This window comes from Furipterus horrens, unplaced genomic scaffold (assembly GCF_987537825.1).
Source record: "Furipterus horrens unplaced genomic scaffold, mFurHor1.1.pri manual_scaffold_8, whole genome shotgun sequence".
Classification (NCBI taxonomy): Eukaryota; Metazoa; Chordata; class Mammalia; order Chiroptera; family Furipteridae; genus Furipterus; species Furipterus horrens.
Genome location: NW_028327178.1, coordinates 17,873,677 through 17,895,444, shown reverse-complemented (window position 1 = coordinate 17,895,444; position 21,768 = coordinate 17,873,677). Strand labels below are relative to the sequence as shown.

The window sequence follows — 21,768 nt, the reverse complement described above, 5'->3', positions numbered from 1 at the left end:
CTGAGGGTGGGGGTCAGTGAACTGGACGTCCTAGGGAGTCAGAGTATTGTCTGAATCTTGGTACCGAAAGGAGTGAGCTGAAAGATAGGTGTGTCCCAGAGAGGGAGGTTTGAAACCCAGGGTGGAGGGAATGCAGTAGTAATTGGGAATAAAAGGGCTGGGTATGAGCATGGGAGTGCAGGGGAAGAGGAGAGATCAGGGGAGGGGTCCTGGAACTGGTCATGGGAAGTGAAATCATCTGAAAGGAAGCGCGCTGCGGGACAGGGTCCCCGCTCCAGTAGAAAAGTCTTCAAGCAGCGTGGGGAGGAGAGGGTCTTGTCTGATGATGTGTTTGTTCATTTGCATAACTTTCTTTTTTGATTTACACTACCTTGATGATTATACAGTTCGCAATATCATGACCTGGAGTGGAAGCGGGAGGGCCGTCAGACTCGTTCGGAAAATTTTTGAGGGAAATGAACTCTCCAGGTTGTCTAGGGCAAGAAGGGGAGGAACCAACTCCAGCTGCCTCCCATAAGCTTCCTGGAGCTCACTCCCCAGAAGCAGGCCCCATGGGCAGGTGCTGGGGGTTGGGGGGCAGGCAGCCTGGCATGTGCCATCTGCTTCCCCCACTGTGTAGACTCCGGTGGCCTCCAGCTGGGCATCTTTCAAAGGTTCTTCCAGGTGAAATGGGCTCTCACAGGAAAAAGATCTAAGGAAGCCATGCAGCTTCACCCCAGAGGAATGCTTTGTGAATTTCTGTCTCCAGAGCAACTGCTGGGCAGGTCATTTTGGAAGGAGGGCCCCGCCCAGCACCTTTGACCCTAAGCTCTCAGCAGGGAGAGCAGGTGGAGAAGTGTCCTCAGTTGGGGCCCTGCCCTGCCAACTCTCACTCCTGGCATAGGTTGGGCCTGATCGCGCGCCAATATCCATATCGGGAGGGGCTTTTCAACAGATGTTGGTTGTGAGGCAGAATATAGAAAACATGGCCACTGATAACATCTGGATGCATTTCCTAAAACTTCTACATTTCCTGAAGTTCCCTGGAAGAATGCAAACGCTGGGCAGGGCCACCTCGTGCTGCTTGCCAAGGGGGACATTTCAATCATGTTCCCACCACACCCTCCCTGTCCCACGTACATGCACAGACACAGCTGGGGTTCAGACTACAGAGGAGGGTGCAGCTGTGGACAACTCTAAGCAAGGCCAGGGATAGAAGTGTCTACATGACACACTTCTATTGACACAGCCTAATGGGAAATCTTTCTGCTAAAGTACTTTTGATTGTTTTTATTTCATCTGATGACTATTTTAAATGGAAGCCAAAAACAAAGAGCAAAAATAACCCCAGAGAAGGTCCCCATCTGCCTGTCTGTGATCTCTTAGTGTTTCTAGAAGAGGAAAATTGTTAAGAATCTTGGAACCCTTGAGAAAGCCTGAGGGAGTGGAGAAGAATGTTGCTCTTCAGTTGGTGAGGTCATTGTTTTTAGGATCTGAGACAACAGTTGACACTCTGAGGGAAAATACCTTTTGATGCTTGTACAGTTGTATTCTCCCTGCTCCTCCTCCAGCACCAACTAGAAAGATGCATGGATGGAAGGAAGGGAGGGATCAAGGGAAGGAGAGAAATGAAGGAAAGAAAGGAAGAGAAGGGAAGGGGGAACAGAAGGGAAGGGAGAAAGTGAGCCTTTCATTTCTTTAGATGAATAACCAGAAGAATGTATGCTCTAAGTTTCCCAACACTTTCAGAATACCATATTTTCAATTACAACCACCCCCTACCGCCCACAGACACATTTCAAGAGTGCCTGCCCTCCAATGGATTTCAAATCCCCAAAGGCATATCCTCCCTCTGGGCTTGGGAGCAGGGGATTTGTAGCCCCATGTGCAGAAGAAAAGCCTAAGACACAGAAATGGGAGCTAGCCAAACCACACTGCTGGCGATGGCTGAACTGGGTCTGGTGCCTACCCCGCCCCACTTTAGGTTCCCTGCTGGCTACAGGCTGTTGGGTGGTTGATATAGTTTTCCCCCTGTGGTATGAGAATTAGGATTCCAAATCTCATTGACCAATAAACTTTCGTGGAAGAGATTTGGTTGTTATAAGTGGGGAAAGTTTGGCACTTCTGATGTCAGAGGATGGTCTTGTAGACCATCACCTACCTGGCTTTAAGCTCTGGCTGCACATTGAAATTGCTCTGGAAGCTTGGACAGGCCCCACCTCAGAGTGCGCTAGGGCATTGCATTCTTAGCAGCCCCCATATGACTCTCATATCTGCTAAGGTGACAACCACAGCCACAGGTGGGGCTGGTCTGTCTCTACTCTTGAAATGATAGAATGCAGGGATATTGTAAAGAGCAGATATACTGTATCTAATGAAGGCATATTTTTCCAATAAACTCTTGTAAATAGGTCAGATGAAGAGCCAGTGAGGGTGGAGATCACTTTCCAAAGTTTTTTTTTTTTTTTTTTTTTTTTTTTTGATGCTGTCAGGCACTTAGAAGTTCTGGGTTTTGTTACAAATGCAAAGTGACCTTCAAAGAGAGTAGCAGCCCTGCAGACAGGCTGGGAGATGGGTATTCAGATCTGCATGATGTCTTTCTCACAATGCTTTTTCTTCTCTTTTTCTTCACATTTTTTCCCCATTTTGCCTTCCCTGCTCACTGTTCCCTTGTCCCCCTTTTATCCCATCCCTTCATTTCCGCCTGCCTTTGGACCTTTTTTCCCTGGCCATTTTTGCTCAAAGGAGGAAGCGCTCAATGGCGGACCACCCATGAAAAGCTTAACAGAAGAAGTGAGTGTAAGGGCAGCTGTGGGATGGGTGGGCATGGGGGGCTTGTTTCATTTTTCCCCTTATTTTAAAAAACACTATATTTTTACTTATACAAGAACTATAAACATACATCCTCATGGTACACAAGAATTCAAATATTATCAATACAATCTCCCTTAGTGACTGCCTCATTCATTCCGCTGCCTTGCCTTACCTTACCTCACATCAGATTGGTGAGTTGATTTCCTCACCTTTTTTTATGCTTGTACCAACATATATAGTATGACTTTAGAAATATATTATTTCAAAATGATCAGTTATAGCCAGTGAATATGTTGTTCAATAACTCAACGTTTTCACCTAGCTGTATGCCCTGGGGGGCAGGGGCGGGGCAGCCTTCCAGGCCTTTACATCTTCTGTGTCCTGTTTCATGGCTGCATGGTAGCCCCTGGCATGAATGTCCCATAGTTTAATCATTCCCCTATTGATGGGCATTCAGGTGACTTCCCAACTTCCCCATGGAAATACCAGGTACTTCAGGAAAACTATTGAATATGCCTTCTCCGGCACATACAAAAGTGTTTCTTTAGGTAGATGGTGAGAAATAGAATCAATTTCAATAGCTTTTGCCAAATTGCTCTCCTAAATGACTGTTCCATTATCCATACTACCACCGGTGTATTGGGACAAACGGTCTCTTGTCATTTTAATTTGCATTTTCTTGCTTTCTAGTGAGATAAACCCCTTTTAAATCTGATCACAAGTTATTTTTTAATAGGTTGAATTTTTATTTTACTTTTAAAACAATGTTTGGAAAAACAGAGACAATCAGAAAACAGAAGGAAGTTTACCATAACTTTATGACAGAAACAAATATATTTTGCGTGCATAAGTTTTTCTTTATATACATTTTACAAAGTTGAGATTCTAGCATATATGTAGTTTTTAGCTTGCTTGTTTATTTAGCATGAGCTCCTAGACATTGTTTGGTGGTTTTTGGCATAAAGCACTGTTGTTTAAATCTGCCCTTTTTCTGCCAGTTGCTTTTGGCTAAATAATGAATTATAATTAGAGCTAACGTTTATATATTCAGGCCCTGTTGTAGGCTCTGGGACAAAGTGATGAACAGAATGGACCATAACCCCCGTCCTCCTAGCCCGCCCTTTCCAGTGGGGAAGGATGGGTGATAGACAAAGACCAAACTAGGATGTTAACAGGTGATGCGCATGTGTGAGGCAGTAAGGGGCGTGAGTGCTGGGCTGTCCTGGAAGGCTTGCTTAGCAAAGGACTTTTGAGCAAACATTTGGGGAAGATAAGAGAGTTAGACCCCTTGGGAATGAGTATTCTGGGCAAAGGAAATGTCAAGGGTGCAGATCATGTCCCTCTTTTAGAAACAGCTTTGGGGCCAGTCTTCTGGGAGCAAAGTAAGCAAGGCAGAATGTGTGGAGAGCCTGGTCTGCAGGGCCTCGTTGGCCCTGGGAGGACTCAGTCAAGCCTTTTCTCTAGTGAGACAGGATGACACTGGCGGGTCCTGAGCAGAGAAGGGACGTGGTGTGGCTGGTGAGAGAGGAAGCCATTTCGTTGGTCCAGGCGAGAGGTGATAGTTGTGTGGAGCGGCATGGCCAGCAAGTGGTCCCGTTCTCATCACACTTTGAAGGCACAGATGACATGAGTTTCTAATGAATGACCCTGAGGATTTTAGCATGAGCATAGAGAAGTGGCGATGTTCCAGACATGAGGTATGGGAGGCCCTGGAAGAGCAGCTTTGGAGAGCAAAGGGCAGGCGTTCAATTTGGGGCACAAAAGGGAAATGTTTCAGGTTTAGTTGAGAGTAAATTATAGACATGATTCCCCTTTTTCCCTAAGCACTTTAGTGTCTGTTCCCTAAGAACGGGGATATTCTCTTATCTAATCACAATACAGAAAAGAAACATTGATAAATACTTTTATTTATAAAAAGAAATCCTAGGTTCCTCAAAAAATTAAACATGGAATTACCATAGGATCCAGCAATTCCACTTCTGGGTTTATCCCACAAAAGAATTGAAAACAAAGATGTGAACAGATCATTGCACATCCATGTTCGTAGCACAATTATTCACAATAGCCAGGCAGTGGGAACCACCTGAATATCTATCAGTGAATGAATGGATGAGTGAAAGTTCACTTATGCTAAGTGAAATAAACTAGACACAAAAGGACAAACATCGCATGATCCCCCTTCTTTGGGGCACAAGAATAGTCAAATTCAGAGGGAATGAAAGTAGAATGGTCGTTACCAGGGGCCGGGTGAGGGGAGGAACGGGGAGTTACTGTTTGATGGGACAGAGTTTCAGTTTGGCAAGACGAGTAAGTTCTGGAGATGGGTGGTGGTGACGGTTGCACAGCAATGTGAATGTATTCAATGCCATGGAATTGTACATTTAAAAGTAGTTAAAATGCTAAGTTTTATGTTATCTGTATTTTACCACAAAAAAAAAAAAAAGGAAAGAAAGTCTGGTTCAGTGTCTATCCAAGACTACAAATTGCATGTAGTATGTGACATTTTTATTGTTTTTTTTGATAAATACCTATTTATGCCTTTAGTCATGCTGCTTCCTTTTGGTTACGTCACCCTGGGTCAATTACTTCACCATGCTGTGCCTCAAATTCCATATTGGCAAAGTGGGGCTCATAAGCATGCCTAGGCATCTGAGGAATAAATGTTACTATATCTAACGGGCTTAGAGCAGTGCTTAGGTTTACATGGGATCTTTGTATCTCCTGGCTAGTGATCCTTTGTTATAAATTGTTATACTTGTGGGGAGTAGCCTTTCACTTGTCTTTAGATTTGTTCATGATTTCCTTTGTCACAGAGAACTTTTAGACTTTGATGTAGTTTAGAACTTGTATCTTGGATTTGAACCAACTTGGAATGTGTCGTCTATGGATAGTGTGGGTCGTTTTGCCCTCACCTGCTAGCCGGCTGTCTCATTCCTGTCTGTTATTGATGCCTCTCCTTTCCCGACTGGAAATACTCTCCTTGTCATAGACTAAGTTCCCATTTGTACATCTGTTCTCTTATGGCAGCAGCTTTAGCAGGGGATCTCTTTGTCTAGTTCCGTGTTGGTTCAGCATGCTGGTTTGGTTCTGGCCACGTGAGACACTTTGATGTCTGGGGGGCCCAGAGGCCATGGGAGTGTGAGATGTTTGTCATCAGCACTTCAGCCTCCCCCGCTCCGGGCTTTCCTCCCCCTCCCCCACGCACAGTGACATCCCCTCTGCTCCACCAAGTCTGCTCCTAAAACACTGTCCATCCTAGATGCAAATGCCTGATAACAGATTTTAATTCTTTTCTTGTGTGACCTATTTTAAAGGTAGCAATGAGAGCAGAGAACAACCAAAAGAACATCTTCCTTGAGTACAGAATAACCATCTATACTCCTGTTTACAGAATCCTAATCCAGTGCCATCTTTGGTTCAGCTTTTTAAGTAAAGAAATAAATTATAACAGCCATGGTGGAGGCCCAAACCCATGTGAATTTGATGGTCATTGTTCCCACATATAAAAAATAAAATGTCCCATTTTTCCTGCCTATTTCTGTTCCATGAGTTTTTTCAGAAGAACATCACCTCCCTCCTCACCCCGCCCCCTCCCCAGAGGACTTGCTCTTAGCTGTAAACCTGTTTACCTTGAAGGAGAAATGTTCTTTGTGTGGGGATCAGTCATGGGGGCTGTGGAGTAGAGTGTTCCTGAGGAGCTGGGGTGGGGCGTGTTTTCTCTGTCCTGGAATCACCTCATACAGCTAAGGGCCCATTCAGGAAGATCTGTGTCTGGAGATTTTTCTGGGTGGTGACTCATAAAAGTCTGGGAATTTTTGTAGGCAGTGAGCTCGGGGTCAGGAGGTGGTACCTACAGCCTCAGGAGAAAGAAGGCAGCTTTGAGAGTGAGTCCCAGCAGAGGCACCAGGGAAGGGGGAGCTCCCAGGGGTTTGGACTGGGAAGAAACACTCTTCAGTGGAGGCAGCAGAGACATCCCTGTGTCGGCTGCTTGGCTGGCAGGTTGGAGGTAGGAGATCACACAGGCCCAGCGTGGGTACAGCTTGCTGGGTTACATGTGGTGACTCACACTGAGCTCCTCCCCCAGGGTTCAGGAGAGTTTGCACAATTAGACCGAATTCCCTTCTCTAACAACTTTGTCTAAGGCCACGCCTGCATCCAGCCCTGGCTGGGTTTCTGTGGTGAGGGTCTGTGGACCTGACCATCTTGCTTGCTTTCCCTGGGGCCCGTCAGCCCCTCGCTCACTGCTGGTCAGTGCCACGCTCTTGGATCCTCATTTCTATCTCTGCCTGCCCTACCAGTGGAACTTGGAATGGTAGATGGTAGATTCTAACCTCCTGACCCACTTCCTCCCAGGCCAGTTCACCCTGCCTGACAGGGTCGCACTTCTCTTCTGATGCTGTCTCCCAGGAAAGTTCTCTGATACCTTAGCCAGAAAGTCACACTTGCTCTGATCTGCCTGGAAGCTGGCCAGCAATGCACCCCAGGCTTACTCCTCTTCCTTCCCAGAGCCTCACCTGGGAAGGGAGGTGTTTCAGGCCCCACCCTGAATGTACTCAGGAGATGGCTCCTGGTTGGTGGATGTAAGGTTAAGGGTGAATTTGACAAAGCAGAACAGTCTCATCAGCGCTGGGAAAGCCTAACCAGAGGGGCGAGGTTGCCTGTGGCCGTGTGTGAAGCCTTGGCCTCCTCTTTGCCTGTTTGTCCGGAGGAGCCATCCTAGTCCCCATCCCCGCCCCACCAGGGGCCTTGCTGGCCTCAGGAGGAGGTGTGCCCACGCTCAGTCACTGTTCTGTGGGATGTCGCATCAGCACTGTGCCTTCACCCTTCCTCCTGTCTCCCATTGGCAGAACCCAGCTGACACAGTTGGCAGGCAGGGATCAGCCCCTCCGCAATGCAGAGCAGGGATGGGCGAGAAATGGGCATGAGGGCCAGGAGTCCCCAGGGCTGGTACGCCACCTCTGCCATTTCCCTCACTCTGTGCTGTCCAGCATCGTAGCCACCAGCAGGAACTTGAAACGTGGCCAATCCAAACTGACATGTGCTCTAAGTGGATTTCAAAAACTTAGTATGCAGAGAAGAGCGTAAAATACCTCAGTGATAAATTTTATGTTAATTACCTAGTTTACATCCATTGAGATAAACAAAACATATTATTAAATTTTATTTGACCTTTTAAAAATGTGACTGGTGAATCATCCACGGCCCGTTTGTGGCTTTTGTTCTATGTCAGTTGGGCGGCACTGCTCTGGAGAACACCCGTACTGGCCTGTGTCACCAGGACTTTAAAATGCCTTTCCTCTACAAAGGTCATGCCCTTGGCCCTCCACCAGGAGGGTGTGTCCAGCCAAGGCTTTACAAAACCAGGCCTTGAGCCATCCACACTCATGCCCCGTATTGACCAGGTGAGTCAGACAGAAAGAGAAAGGGCTTTTCTATGTTTCCTGTGTCCCACAGGGTGTAGATCAAGGGCTGACGTTCAACACAATAATAAAAACACCACCACAGCGCTAGATAGCACTGTACACAGGAAGGGCCAGCCCTACTGCTACTACTACGTCAGGTCTCTCCAGTGTTTTTATGGTTTGCAAAAGTCCTCATCTCAGCCTTACAGAGTCACCCAGCCTAGCGGTCCCCATGTTATAGATGACAAAGTAAGGCCTAGGAGATTACATGATATCAATGGCTCTGAAATGCTGGTGCATCACTTGAGAGCTTGTGAAAATGCTGATGCTCAGGTCCTGCCCTCACGGAGTCTGACTCAGTGGTTGGAGACTGGGGTCCCGGGAGCCCAGTGTGGCAGGCTTTGGGGACTCTTGTGCAGGCGGTTATCAGGCCACACTTCGGGGCACATCAGGCCTCTACGCGCTCAGGGGTGAGTGGTGGGCCTGGGCTCTGATGTCCAGCCTGGGGCTCCTCCCCAGTGTCAGGCCGTCCTGTCCACCCACAGGTCCCTCGCCTTTTGGAGCTGGGCATTCGGGAAGATCTGCACACACATGCCTCCCCGCCAGCTGTGGCTTTGACACTGTAGAGGGCTAGAAGCCTGGTCAGGTGGTGAAACATGGTGCCCATTGTTCAAAACTCACAATGACCCTGTGTCATGTCTGGTTGACTTCGGAGTATAGCTGGATCTTTGTCACTACCGTGGGCTTAGGTGAACGGAAATGAGTTTGCCTTCCCTGAGCGTACACCAAAAGGTCACCTCCGTATGGAATTTGGAGATCAACTTAGTCCTGCTGGTAGGAAAGAGTTTACATTTGAAACAGCCAGGCAGGATTTTAGACAGTCTCTGCTGCAGGAGGACAGGGCCCTGCCTGGGGGTCCCAGGCTGAGTGAGGATGAGCCTGTTTGCCCTGCCATCGCTGACCGCTCCTTTCTCCCCCACAGTGGACAGCGGACTGCAGAGAGCAGCTGGACGGCAGCTGTTCCTTCTCCCGAGGGCGCGCGCCCCCCCAGCAGGTAGGGAAGCAGCTCTGTGTCCCATCGGAGGTTGTCTCGTCACATGTCTTGTGTGTCTGGGTTCCTGGGCTGGCCAAGGGTGATCATCCTGGAGACCCTCCAGGTGCCCCCCACAGCCCCTGCTTGTCGCTGTTCTTTCTGACACCTCATCCCCACCTGCAGGAGACAGAGTAATGAGAGGCCAAAAAAGCATGGCTCTCCTGAGAAGTGGGGGTGCGGAGAGAGCAGGAACCGGGAGAGGGGAGGGTATAGTTATCCTCTGGGAAGTTCTTCCTGAATACCCAGCCCACAGTGACGCCCTCCTTCCGAGAACACGTAGATGCATAAGATTTCTTTTCAGTAGTAGCATTATTTATAATAACAAACATCTGCTAACAACCAAATGCCCGCTGAAAGGGGAGTGGACTATCATTCAGCAGCAAAATGAATGACTGTTCACACATCAGCGTGGGTGGTGGAACCCACAAACACTGGGACTCCTAAGGCTTTGGTGCTAGTGGGGCACTTCGGAGATTCTGCCCTAGGTCTGCAGAGGACCTAGGGTGCGGTGTCAGAGACCCATCCATTTCCCTCGGCCAGCCAGCTGTCCTGGGACCAGAGGGCTCCTGCATGAGTTGTGTGGCCAGGAGGGAAGGAGGCAACGGGTGTTCCAGAGTCGTCCCTGGTGACCCCTAAGCTGAAAAAGCCATGTATCCCCGCCCCCCAGCCCAGCCTCACACGGCATCTCCAGAGAGATGAGGGGAGCCTTGATGGGCTCCTGCAATAACTTGCTCCTGACTTTGGCGAGCTGATTGGGGTCAGAGGGAAGGCTGCCTGGCCTAAGTCATGGTGTGGTCACGCCCCCAGTGCTGTGTGAAGCTGCTCAGAGCCCAGCACGGCTCAGCAGGCCACAGGGTTGCAGGTGCTTGCAAGAGGGATTTGCTGTCAATTCCTCAGCCAGGGAGTGTTGTGGAGGCCGGGTGCTAAGCTCTGGAGCAGCGGTCCCCAACCTTTTTGGCACCAGGGACCGGTTTCGTGGACAGGAGGCAGAGCTCAGGCTGTAATGCGAACGAAGCTTTGCTCACTAGTCTACCACTCACCTCCTGCTGTGCAGCCTGGCTGATTCCTAACAGGCCACTGACCTGTACCTGGTCTGCAGCCCGAGGGTTAGGGACCTTGCTCTGGAGGACCTGAAGCATAGCCCCTGCCTTCAGGGGCCCTACTACTTAGTTAGAAGGACACAATAATGTGTAAAAGAATGCCCAGTGCAGGGCAGGAGATGCACATTTCCAAAGGGTGGCCCAGACCTCAGGTGTCCCAGAGTTTAGAAGCCTGGGCAGGCCCAAGCAGAGGACGCAGGACTAGGTTGGACCTCCTAGATGGAAGCCCATGGCTTGGATCTGCGTGCTAAAAACCATAGTGCACTGAGAGGCAGGAGCTGGATTGAAATGAGGTCCCCTGAGGGCAGGAGAATTTTGACTCAGTGATAAAAGGCCTGATATTTAGACATTAGTGACTCAATTAATTAGGGTACAAAAAACAGAGTGATGTAAACCAGGTAGAAGTTTCTTTCTCTCTCTGTACAACCTGGATGGGTACACAGGGTTAGCATGGCTGCTCAGCAGTGTCGGGACAAGTTCCTTCTCATTCTCTGCTATCCAGGGTGTTGCCTTTGTCCCCATGGTCCATGATGGCTCATGTTCCAGTGCGAGCATCACCTTGGGCCTCTGATGGGGGAATCCAAGCTGGTCAGGATTTCTTAAGTGACTGCTTCCCAAGGAAAGCCCCATGTACCTGGCCGGTTGCAGCCATCCCTGCCCACATTGTCCTGGAGTGGCTCCCTCATGGAGGGAGCACCAGGAGCTGCCCGTTGAAGAGTGCCATTGCTGGGCGTAGCTCCGATGGGATGCTGGTGGCCCATCCATTCTTCAAGGCTCCCTTCAATCTGGTCCACCAGATGTAGGTGCACCAAACCAGCTCTTAGGGACGGTTACTAGCCCCATAAGCACATCCACTCGGCTCATCCCTGCTCCCTCTCATACAGGCAGGCCCTCCCTAATTCATGGAGGACCAAGCTGTTCCAAGGACATGTGCCTAGGCCCTCAGCCAGCTGGTCAGCCCAAAGATGGGAGCTGGGACTGGCTCTGCTTCCCTGACTGCCCCTGGCCTAGAGCCTTGCACACAGTAGGTGCTCATAAAGATGCTTGAGTTGACCCAGATCCAGCAGCCTCTGGCCATTGCAACTTTGCTGAGCTTGCTGAGGTCATTGGGATGATCAGGCAGCTCTACTTCCCCACATTTACCCATGGGGGAGAATTAGATCCAGGGGAAAACTGAGGATAAGTTGAGACTGCTCTACCTTGGCCACATGCGCCCTGGAAGGGTGGGTGGCCAGTGGACGCTGAGGTGCTGCATTCTGCCCAGAAAGCTCTGTGTAATGGGTCATGGACCATGGAGGGCCCAGGTACAGTTCCATCTGGGGATTAGTCATGCAGTGGGCTTATTTGTTTTATTTCAACTAATGTAAAAACAAAACAAACAAACAAACAAACAAACAAAACTTTGCCTCCTTTGAAGCATTTTTGAGGCACAAAGTAGGAGCAACCTAAAGTAAGCTGAGCCCCATTAGATGGGAAGAAGGAGACTCAGAGAATCCAGAATAAAAACTGGGCCTGTCCCACTGCCCACCATCAGGATTTGGCTGTATTGAGGACTCTGGCATCCTGGCAGCCTCTTTCCCAACATGCTTGTCCATCACCTTGTCATTTAGTTAGGAGGCTGAAACATTTCCCCCTCTTCATCCTCTTGGGGGAAGTACATGGAGCAGATTTAGAGGAAAGCACCTGAAATGAGAGAATGCAACCCAGTGCAGTTAGAAAATATCTCAAGGTCCTGGTATGGGGTTTAGCATTTTCAGGGAAGAAAGCTGAAGGCACATGAAGGTTGTACAGGGTCAGGAGCAAGAACTCTTCTCCATCTGCATGGAAGAGCCAAGGAAAGGAGATTAATGTGCACAGCAGCAGTAGGGCCTATCGTTAGACCTTGAAAGGGACTTTCTGACTGAAGGGGTTGGCTGGCAGTGTTGGCTGTTGAGCAAGGTGATGAAACCTCGCTGGGAACCTAAGGAGCATACCTTCTTATCAGGCGGGTTCACGCAAAGCCCTGGGAAAGGTGGGGGTGTGTCAGAAATGGTGTCTCTGGGTCTTGGCCGGCAGCCTGTGATCCCACACGTCTTGGGACAGGAGAAAAGGGCATGCTCATGTTCCATCATGATGCCCGGTAGCAAAGTGAAGCATCAGGAGAGTGTGAAAGAGCCTTGTCCCCAAGGTCAAGAGAACCACATATTGACCCAGGTGTGGCACATCCTCCAGTGCCTCTCCTGCAAAATGAGGCATTAGGCTACCAGACCTCTCAGCCCCTCTGGAATTTTTCATTATTTACATTCTGTGTCTCCATGAAATAACCCGCCAGATCCAAATAGCTGCTAAAGGCAACAGGAGACCTGGATTTTCCATATTTCTCTACCATTCCCCCACCCGCTCCAATTCCTATGCCAGCCTGCAGGTTAGGTATATCCGAGCTACCAGCATTGGCTCTGACCCAGGAGATGGCAGATGGTCATCAGAGATGAACCTCAAACACACTGCCTACCTCTGGCCCACAGGGAAGGGTAGAAGGGGCTTTCTGCCAGCCATTTTGCTTCCCTCCAGTAACTATAGTATTGGTTCATTGCCAACTTAAAAACTCACTAGTACAAATGGTATCTTAGTAAAAGTGCCTAGTTTTTTAAACAGCTTCTATGGATATTTAAGTATCAAGTTCATGGCACTACTCCAGTCAGTATTTATTGAGCACCTGCTATGAGTTTGGCAGACACATTTGAGCTGGAGCCCTATGGTTCACTAACCATTTGTGGAGTACAGGCTAGTTAACATGAAATAGGCTACAGGCACAGACACCAAGTCCCCCCAAGAGACGTCCTGACCACAGGTATTGCAGCCAGTCCAGCGAGTGGTCCTGTTGTCCTCTACAGGTAGGGGGATGTCTTGCAGAACATGAAACATGATCTGCGCCTTCAGGAAAGGGTGGAATGTTTGATCAGATACAAGGGAAGAGACAAGACGATGAAGAGAAGAAATGGCGTGAGCAAGGGCTTGAAGGTCGGACGCTAGGGCGACAGGAGAGAGCACAGTTCATGTAGATCGTTAGTGTTGGGTGTTACCAGAGTGCTGGGGGATGAAGGTGGTGAATGTGAAGGTGTCTGTGTGCTCAGCTGAGATGCTGGAACTGTTTGTTGTCTGACCCCATCTGTTTGTGCCCCATGTACAGTATATCCTCTATTTTTCTCTGGTATTCCATACAGGTAAAGTATGTCTCCTTGTATCAGTCAGGATAGCCTATGTAATGCTGCAGTAACAAACACCCTTGAATCTTAGTAACTTTAAAGAACCCATCCAGGACCCAGCTTGATGGAACAGTTGCCATTTTAACCAGTCCTCAAGATAGAGGGAGGCCTGACTGGTGTGGCTCAGTGGGTTGGGCATCAACCCACAAAGCAAAAGGTCACCAGTTTGATTCCCAGTCAGGGCACATGCAGATTTGGTCCCTGGACAGGGCACATATGAGAGGCAACTGATCGATGTTTCTTTCTCACATCAATGTTTCTCTCCCTCTCTTTCTTCCTCTCTTTCTCTCTCTCTCAAGATAAATAAATAAAATATTTTATTTTAAAAGACAGGGAGAAAAGACCACTGGAGGGTCTCACTTTGGCAATTCAGCACTCCATCCTAGATGTAACTCTTGTCACTTCCACTGTGAACAGGTTGCCTAGAACTGGTCACATGGCCCCACCCAACCATAAGCACATGAAGAAGCATAACCCTACTACATGTTTGGAATGGGGGAAACCAGAACTATTTAGTGCAGTGGTTCTCAACCTTCCTAATGCTGCAACCCTTTAATACAGTTCCTCACGTTGTGGTGACCCCTAACCATAACTAAAGCATAGTGATTAATCACAAAAACAATATGTAATTATGTATGTGTTTTCCCATGGTCTTAGGCAACCCCTGTGAAAGGGGTCGTGACCCACAGGTTGAGAACTGCTCATTTAGTGACTGGCTAGAATGACTGTCACATGCCCCACCTCTAGTAAAAGCTCCCCCAAGGCTAGGGCCAACCTCTTCCTCCCCATATCAAATCCAGAACTAAGCAGATCTGCAGTGAATGCTAAAGGCCTCAAGGATGCTCAGCAGCTCAGTGAAGGTCACCTGACCCAACCCCCACCCAGCAGTGCAGCGACCTGTCATGGGGCTGGACATTTTCAATAAAGGGAAGCTCACTGCTTCAAAAGGCATTTCATTGTTAGACAGCTCCACTGATAAAATTGTCTTTCTTTGATTTAGCCCCAAACCACCTTCTCATAACTCCAGCTGACAGTTTCGCGTCCACCCCCTTCTGCCCGTGGCTATTTAGCCTCTCCCCACGCAGCAGCGCACTGTGGCAGACCTGTCTTTTGATCCAAACAGCCTCATTCTCACAGCAGGTTCACTCTGTCATGCTTAGCTCGTTCGCTCATTGTTTATTTATTTCTATTTATTTCTTTTATTCATTGATCCAATGAGCAAGCAGTCACCGAGGGGAGGCAGGGCTCAGAAGTCTGGGCATGGCACGACCGTTCTTAGGTGCTGTCCCACCGTGGGTTGCCCTCTGGGAGCACTGTAAGTGTGGGCTAGAATCATCTGAGCAAGCCTCCCCACAACTGCACGTGGCTCTGCTGGGACCGTCTGATGGTGTCACACACACACACACACACACACACACACACACCCCCGTCCCCGCTCTCAACCTGCAAACCTCTCTTTTCCAGAAGAAACCACCATCCCCGTCTTTGAGGTACCTTATGACTGCAGCTCACCTGGAGGAACCAGGATACAGAATGCACCAAACCATATACAGTATTACCTTTTACAGGGAGAATAGCCAGCAGCCATTCATACAGGGCCTGCAGTACACAAAATGAGCCGTGTGGTCCTCAGAGAACCTAGGGTCTGCTTAGAGAAATAAAGACTGTCTTTTTAAAAATAAAATAAAAAAGACTTTGTTGAGTAACAGTCCAGGACAGTGTGAATACCGGGAGGAGGGGGCTGGTGTCTGCGGGAAGCTTGCTGCCATCAGGGAAGGTCATACACAGGCAGGCAAGTAGGGCATGTGTCTTCATGGAACTGTGATTGGACTGGGACCAGGGAGACCCGACACCTCATTGCTGCTCCTCTGACTTACTATTCAATCATAGGTGAGCTCTGTCGTCTTGCTACAGCCTGAGTTTCCCCTCTGAAAAATGCGTAAACTAGACTTAGACCCTCAAAGTGTTTTATTAAAGATACAGACCTAGATTTCCGCTTCTGGGAAGATAGAGTAGATATTTTTTTGTATATTCCTGCTGCTATTACAACTAACACCCTGGACACTCTGTATAGAACCACCATGAAAAGATTCTGAAAGGTGGAGAGAGGAAGGAACACCAGCTTAGGGACCTTGGGACCTGAGCAAGGACACAGTGGTGACCTCCCTGCATTTCTTTTTTGCCTTCTCTACCCCAGGCTTAGAGCTGAAGGACTCAGTAACCAGGAAATGCCAGTGCACACAGATTTTTAAAAGGTCCCAATAAAAGCCTGCTCTCATTGGCAAAGGCCCAGAAAAAGAGCCACCTAGCAGGATAGAAAACTTAAACAAGAACTGCTCTCCCCCAGCCAAACAGCACAGAAAACACTGTGGCCCCACTCACACCATGCCAGCAAAGACCCAGTGGGAGCCTGGATTTTCAGTCTCCCCTGGCTGTGACAGGGTGACCCAACCTACTCCACCAGGGTGGTGTCAGAGAAGGCCAAGTAGGAAGATGCAGCTTTCACCCTGCAGGATTGTAAGAAGGCCCTTCCCCACCCTGGGGTATTATTGGAGACTGTGAGTCAGAGGCTGGACTACCACCCCCCTCATCAGTAGTGAGGCACCCTCCCCTCCCTGCTGAGATGTGTCACAGGAGGCCTAATAGAGAACTGGGACTTCTGTTGCCTGAGAGTAATAAGGCCAACTCCATTGCAGGGTCATGGGGGACCATACAGGGACCTGGAACTTCGTTCCCACCAGCTGTAACAACAGCACCCCCCCCCTGTATTGGAAACTTCGTAGCTGTGATGCCCTTCCCCTGCCAGAATGGTATCACAATAGCCAATTAAGACGGAAGATTTAAATAAGGTCCAGAATCTCATAACATCATGAGAGTGTCCTGATTATGATCATTTGTCATACCAAGAACTGGGAAGATTTCAAACTGAATGAAAAGATCATCAATAGATGTCAACACTGAGATGTGAAATTGGACTGTTATATAGACTATATAAAGAACTCTCAAAACGCAACATTTAAAAACTACCCAATTTAAAAATGGACAAAATACATGAAGACACATTTTCCACTGAAGAGGATGCACAAATGGAAAATAAGCACATAAAAAGATGTTCAACACCCTACCCATTAGGATATATCACTATACATCTATCAGAATATATATGAACATATATACATATACATACACACACACACATATATAAATATATATATTTACAACACCAAGTGCTGATGAGGATGCAGAGAGACTGGGTCACTCACACATTATTGGTGGCGATGTAAAGTGGTATAGCCATTCTGGAAAACAGTTGGGCAGTTTCTTTAAAAACTCAGCCTGCAAGCACCATATGATCCAGCCATTACATTCCTGGCTGTTTATCCCTAAGAAGTGAAAACTTATGTTCACACAAAAACCTGTACTCAAATGTTTATAGCAACTATAGTGACAGTAGCCCAGACGGGAACCAACCCACATGTCCTACAACAGGTGACTGGTTAGACAAGCTGTGGCGCTCAGTAATAAAGAGGAATCAACTATGGACACACAGAACCTCCTGGATGAATCTCCAGGGAATGATGCTGAGTAAAAAAAAAAAGCCAATCCCCCAAAGTTACATATTCTATGATTCCATTCATGAGATAGTTCTTGAAGCAGCAAAATGATAGAAATGGGGAATAGATTAGCAGTTGCCAAGGACTAGGGAAGGAGGTGGGGCAAGAGAGAAGTGGGTGTGGGTATAAAAGGGCAGCAGGGGGGACCCTTGTGCTGGTGGAAATGTTCGGCATCTTGACCGTATCAACGTCAGTATCCTGGATGTGGCATTGACTTAAGAGAAACATACTTGGCCAGAGGCCTTACTCATTATCTCCCATCTTTCCCTGGTCTTTAACGTGTTAATTCAAAGATAGCGGGGGTGGAGAGGGGAGGGACAGAATGGACAGACAGACACAGAGGTTCAGAGTGAAAAGAATGGCCTTTCCTGCTCATGAACTCAGCACTGGCGCCACCCGGGAGGTTCTCTCTGCCAGCCTCTGCTCTGCCATCCTCCTGCCTCAGGGGCTCTTGTGTTGTAGGGGTTAAAATGCTGGAGGTCCAGCATCACTTTTCCCACCAGCATGTTGGTGTGGGGTGCTGTCCTTGGTGCTGAACACACACACACACACACACACACACACACACACACACACACACACACACACACACACACACACACACACACACACACACAGTCTCCTTGGGCCCTGCCATTCCCCACCACCTCCCTCTGCACTCAGCTCCTTACTTCCTCTTTCCTGAAGCAAACCCAAGTCACCTTAAAGTCAAGTCTAGTTTGGGTCTGAGAGGAATTTCAGATCCGGTCCATAGGAAGCATCTGTTTTGACTTAGGATATGCCAGTGACCAGTGTGTGTGTGTGTGTGTGTGTGTTGGGGGGTGGGGGCAGTAAGGGTGTGGTCCTGCTGCTGCCCTGTTCTATTTGGCCAGGTTTTGCCTGGTTTCTAAACCCTTTCAGCCTAGAATTGTCAATACCTGCACACACACACAGTCACAAGCAAAAATTACTCTTAGTTGTGTTAATAAAGAAAAAAATGAGCCCTGGCTGCTGTGGCTCAGTGGAGTGAGTGTCGGCCTGCAAGCCAAGTATCGCTGGTTCAATTCCCAGTCAGGGCACATGACTAGGTTGCACATCAGGTCCCCAGTCTGGGGCGCGAGTGAGAGGCAACCACACAATGATGTTTCTCTCCCTCTCTTTCTCCTTTCCCCTCTCTCTAAAAATAAATAATTTTTTTTAAATGGCAGCATATGAGGGGAACCCCCCCCCAAACAGAACTATCTTCTGAAGGGCGGGGCCCTTATAGTACAGCCTTCCCCCACTAGCTGAGTGTTCCAGGAACCCATCTATATCAGTGTACCAGCAGGCATTGTTGTGGGAGGCTGTGTTCAGCTTCCGTGAATTTTTGTTTTGAAGACTCAATGCATTTGCCCATTTCATGAAAGGCAATTTACAAGTACACCTGTCCACACTATGCTAAGTGTTCAGCAGGTTTTGACCAAAAATGGCAAGACCCCATGCCCCATCATCCCCATTCGCCCAATGTTGCCCCGAGCAACTTTTTTTGTTTTCCTGGAAGAAAAAAGTCTTCAAAGGGAAACATTTTTTTAGTGTGGAAGAGATGAAATGAAAAACAGCAGAAGCACTAAAAGTCATCAAAATCGATGAGTTCAAAAACTGTTTCTGAGCAGTAGAAAAAAATGTCTCGATAGGTGTATTGCATCAAATGGAGAGTACTTTGAAGGTGACTGAAGTTTAAACATGTAAGAATAAACACACACATTTTTATAAATAAATTCTGGCTTTGGGGGGTCTGACTGCAGTAGGAAAATCAGAAAGGGAAGCAGCCACCAGGTACATGCTGTATCTGCTGAGGGTTTGTGGAGCACAAGAGTCAAGGAAAGTGCAGAATGGAAGGAACAAGGGTCTTTAGCTGGATCCTAAGAGAAAGAAAGCCTGGGAAAGGTGGGTGGAAAGAACACTGCCTTGTTCTTGTAGCAGAGGATTGTTTTCCCCTCACTACACCCAAATTAGCATGTATTTCTACGGTACAGGGATGGACTCCATTCATGCACGGGGTTCCCCATCCTAATACAGACAAGCTTACACCCCATATTCCCTCTTAAATTCACTATAGCAGGTTTACCCTCCACAAGGGCTGCCTTTCCAAATGTGCACAGAGACAGCCTCGGAGAACCCAAATGTTTTGTTTGTATGGGATGGATGTTGCTGCATTATGGAAACTGACAGCGGGGTCAGAATTTACCTGAGTAATTTCATACAGCAGCGGTTTAGAGCATGACTCTGGGCCTTGCTGTCTGTGGTCCCACCCTGGAAACTAGCTCTGTGAATTCGGACAAGTTCTCTGGGTCTCAGTTTCCCTCCCAGTGAAATGGGGAGGATAACAGCATGGGCTTCCGGGGCAGTCACAAATGCAAAGCGCTGGGATGGTGCCTGGCCTCCGCTGAGTGCTGCCTCCTTTGCTGGTGTGATCACCTGGAGTCCGTCCTCCCTGAGCTGGCATAGCTTAGCTCGCAGGGGGGGGGGGGGGGGGGGGCGCCTCTCAGAGGTAGCTTCCGTTTCCTTTTCTTCTTCCACAAGGTTTAAAGTGCTCATTATCTCTTTGTGACCATGCTTCCCCCTGGCATGGGGCCCGTAATTGCCAGTAGAAGGGGCTGTTGTGAAGGATTCAGCAGCGTGTAAGTGCTGAAAATGGTTTGCTGGAAAGGGTGATTGTTTTTGATAAGGCTTCTCAAGACCTTGGCATTGCAGCCACCTTGGCGGCAGGACCTGGGTGACCACAGGACCAGGGAGGGGTGGGGCTCGGAGACAAGCTGTGGTCTCCAGGGCCAGCCAGGGAATTGCAGACTGGAGAATGTTCTTGAAGAAGCCAGGGAGGTTTTATGGAGAGCTCTCAGTGCCTGCACATTGAATCCTTGCTAAATAATAGTTCCTGGGTAATGCTAGGTCCCAAGGCTGGGGGCGTGAGTGGGCAGGGAGATACAGCAAAGAAGTGAAGCCAGGGTTTCGACCTTCAACAAGATGGCAGATGAATTGGGGAAGAGAGCGAACAGAGAGCATTAGATGACCATTTTTAAGGGGGAGGGGGTTCCATGGAACCCTAGTCCTGCAAAGTGCTCAGTAGAAAAAAAAGGAAGGATGGGGTGGATTTCTGGCCAAAAGAGTTTTGGAAACACTGCGTACTTCACTGCCACCCATTTGAAGAGTCAGCATCCATCTAAGACCAATAAAGGCACGGAGAAGTACTACAATAAAGTAATGTATTTTATGATCTCCGTGTGTCCCAAACATTTGACTAGGGAGCCTTTTTGAACTTGATTTTCCCTCCATGAAACTCTGAAATGTCCAGTGTTTCCAAGACTGTGTTCCTGGGCCTCTCTAGCTGTGCTCAGTTTAAACTATCCTCCCTGTGTGATCCTGATGCACATTGGCATTTGGGGGCCAGTAGGCCCATGTTGCTAGAACACCGTTGGGGAGCTAAGCTCTGCAGCGGAAGAGTCAGAAAGGAAAGCAGCCGCCAGGGTACATGCCGTACCTGCTGGGGGTTCATGGGGCACAGGCATCGAGGAAAGGGCAGAACCAAAGGCATGAAGGGTCTGTAGCTGGATCCTAACAGAAAGAAAGCCTGGGGATGGGGCGTGGGAAGAACACTGGTTTGTTTCCTCTGAGTCCAGAAAGACTACAGTGGCCCCCGGGGGAAAGTAACCCCTTACCTTTGGCAGCTGTGTATGGCCCTAAGGCCCCTCCACAGACACCAGCGTGCAAGCCGCACACCTACCCAGCATCACCTGTGCGCCCAGGAGGAGGCAAGGCTCCTGCAGCCGTGAGCAGAAGGCTTGAGGAGGCAGCAGTGCCTGGGAACAAGCCCAGCCCTGGTCATCTGCTTCCCTGTCCTTAGCTTGTCCCCACCTCTGCATGGGTCCTCAGTGTGAGCGGGGGTCGGGTGGAGGACAAGGTGGATCTATCTCCTGCTATAGAGCTCCAGACACCAGCTTGCAGTCTGCCTGTGTGGGGCCATCTGTCTGCGGGCTCCTGCCCCTCTGGCTTTGCTGATTTTTTCTGGGCACTAAGAGGGTTTGTGGAATAGGTGGTGTGTGTGTGTGTGTGTGTGTGTGTGTGTGTGTGTGTGTGTGTGTGTGTGTGTGTTGGGGGCTGCAAACTTTGAGGATTTGTGTCTAGAACTCAAGAAGGGGGGAATATCCAGGCACTTGTAGTTTCAAGGGCTTTAATTGGATCTGAAGCGACAGGGAAGAGTGGCAGCGGTCAGCTTGGATGCTGTCCACCCAGGGCTGGCAGGCGTAGAGACAGGCATGTGAAGCCATTCGGTTCCAGCTGTCTCGTTGAGTTGCAGCCATCAGTCACTGCTGAGTGAGGCCTGGCCCCGCCGCCCACTGCCTGGGCCACCACCTCAGCAAGGGACAGCACAGGAAGAAGGCTCTGCTGGTGGGGTTCCTCCCTCTCTGGGCTGAGGTTTGAAGGAGGGAGATCTTGTTTCCAGGTGCTGGGCGATTTCTCCAGCCTGTTGATAAAAGATCACGTGCAGTGATCATACGCCTGACG

General features: G+C 48.9%; 1 protein-coding gene across 4 annotated transcripts in view; it reads left to right on the top strand.

Moving 5' to 3' along the window:
* Positions 1–21,768, top strand: part of CTIF (cap binding complex dependent translation initiation factor) — a 252,226-nt gene that overhangs the window by 61,776 nt on the left and 168,682 nt on the right. For 2 of the 4 annotated variants that reach the window (XM_090285542.1, XM_090285541.1), the window contains exons 3-4: positions 2,725–2,772; positions 9,178–9,249. In XM_090285542.1, coding sequence (XP_090141668.1) covers positions 2,725–2,772; positions 9,178–9,249 — 120 coding nt within the window. The remainder of the gene's footprint in view (positions 1–2,724; positions 2,773–9,177; positions 9,250–21,768) is intronic. The other 2 variants (XM_090285545.1, XM_090285544.1) reach the window with 1 other exon arrangement.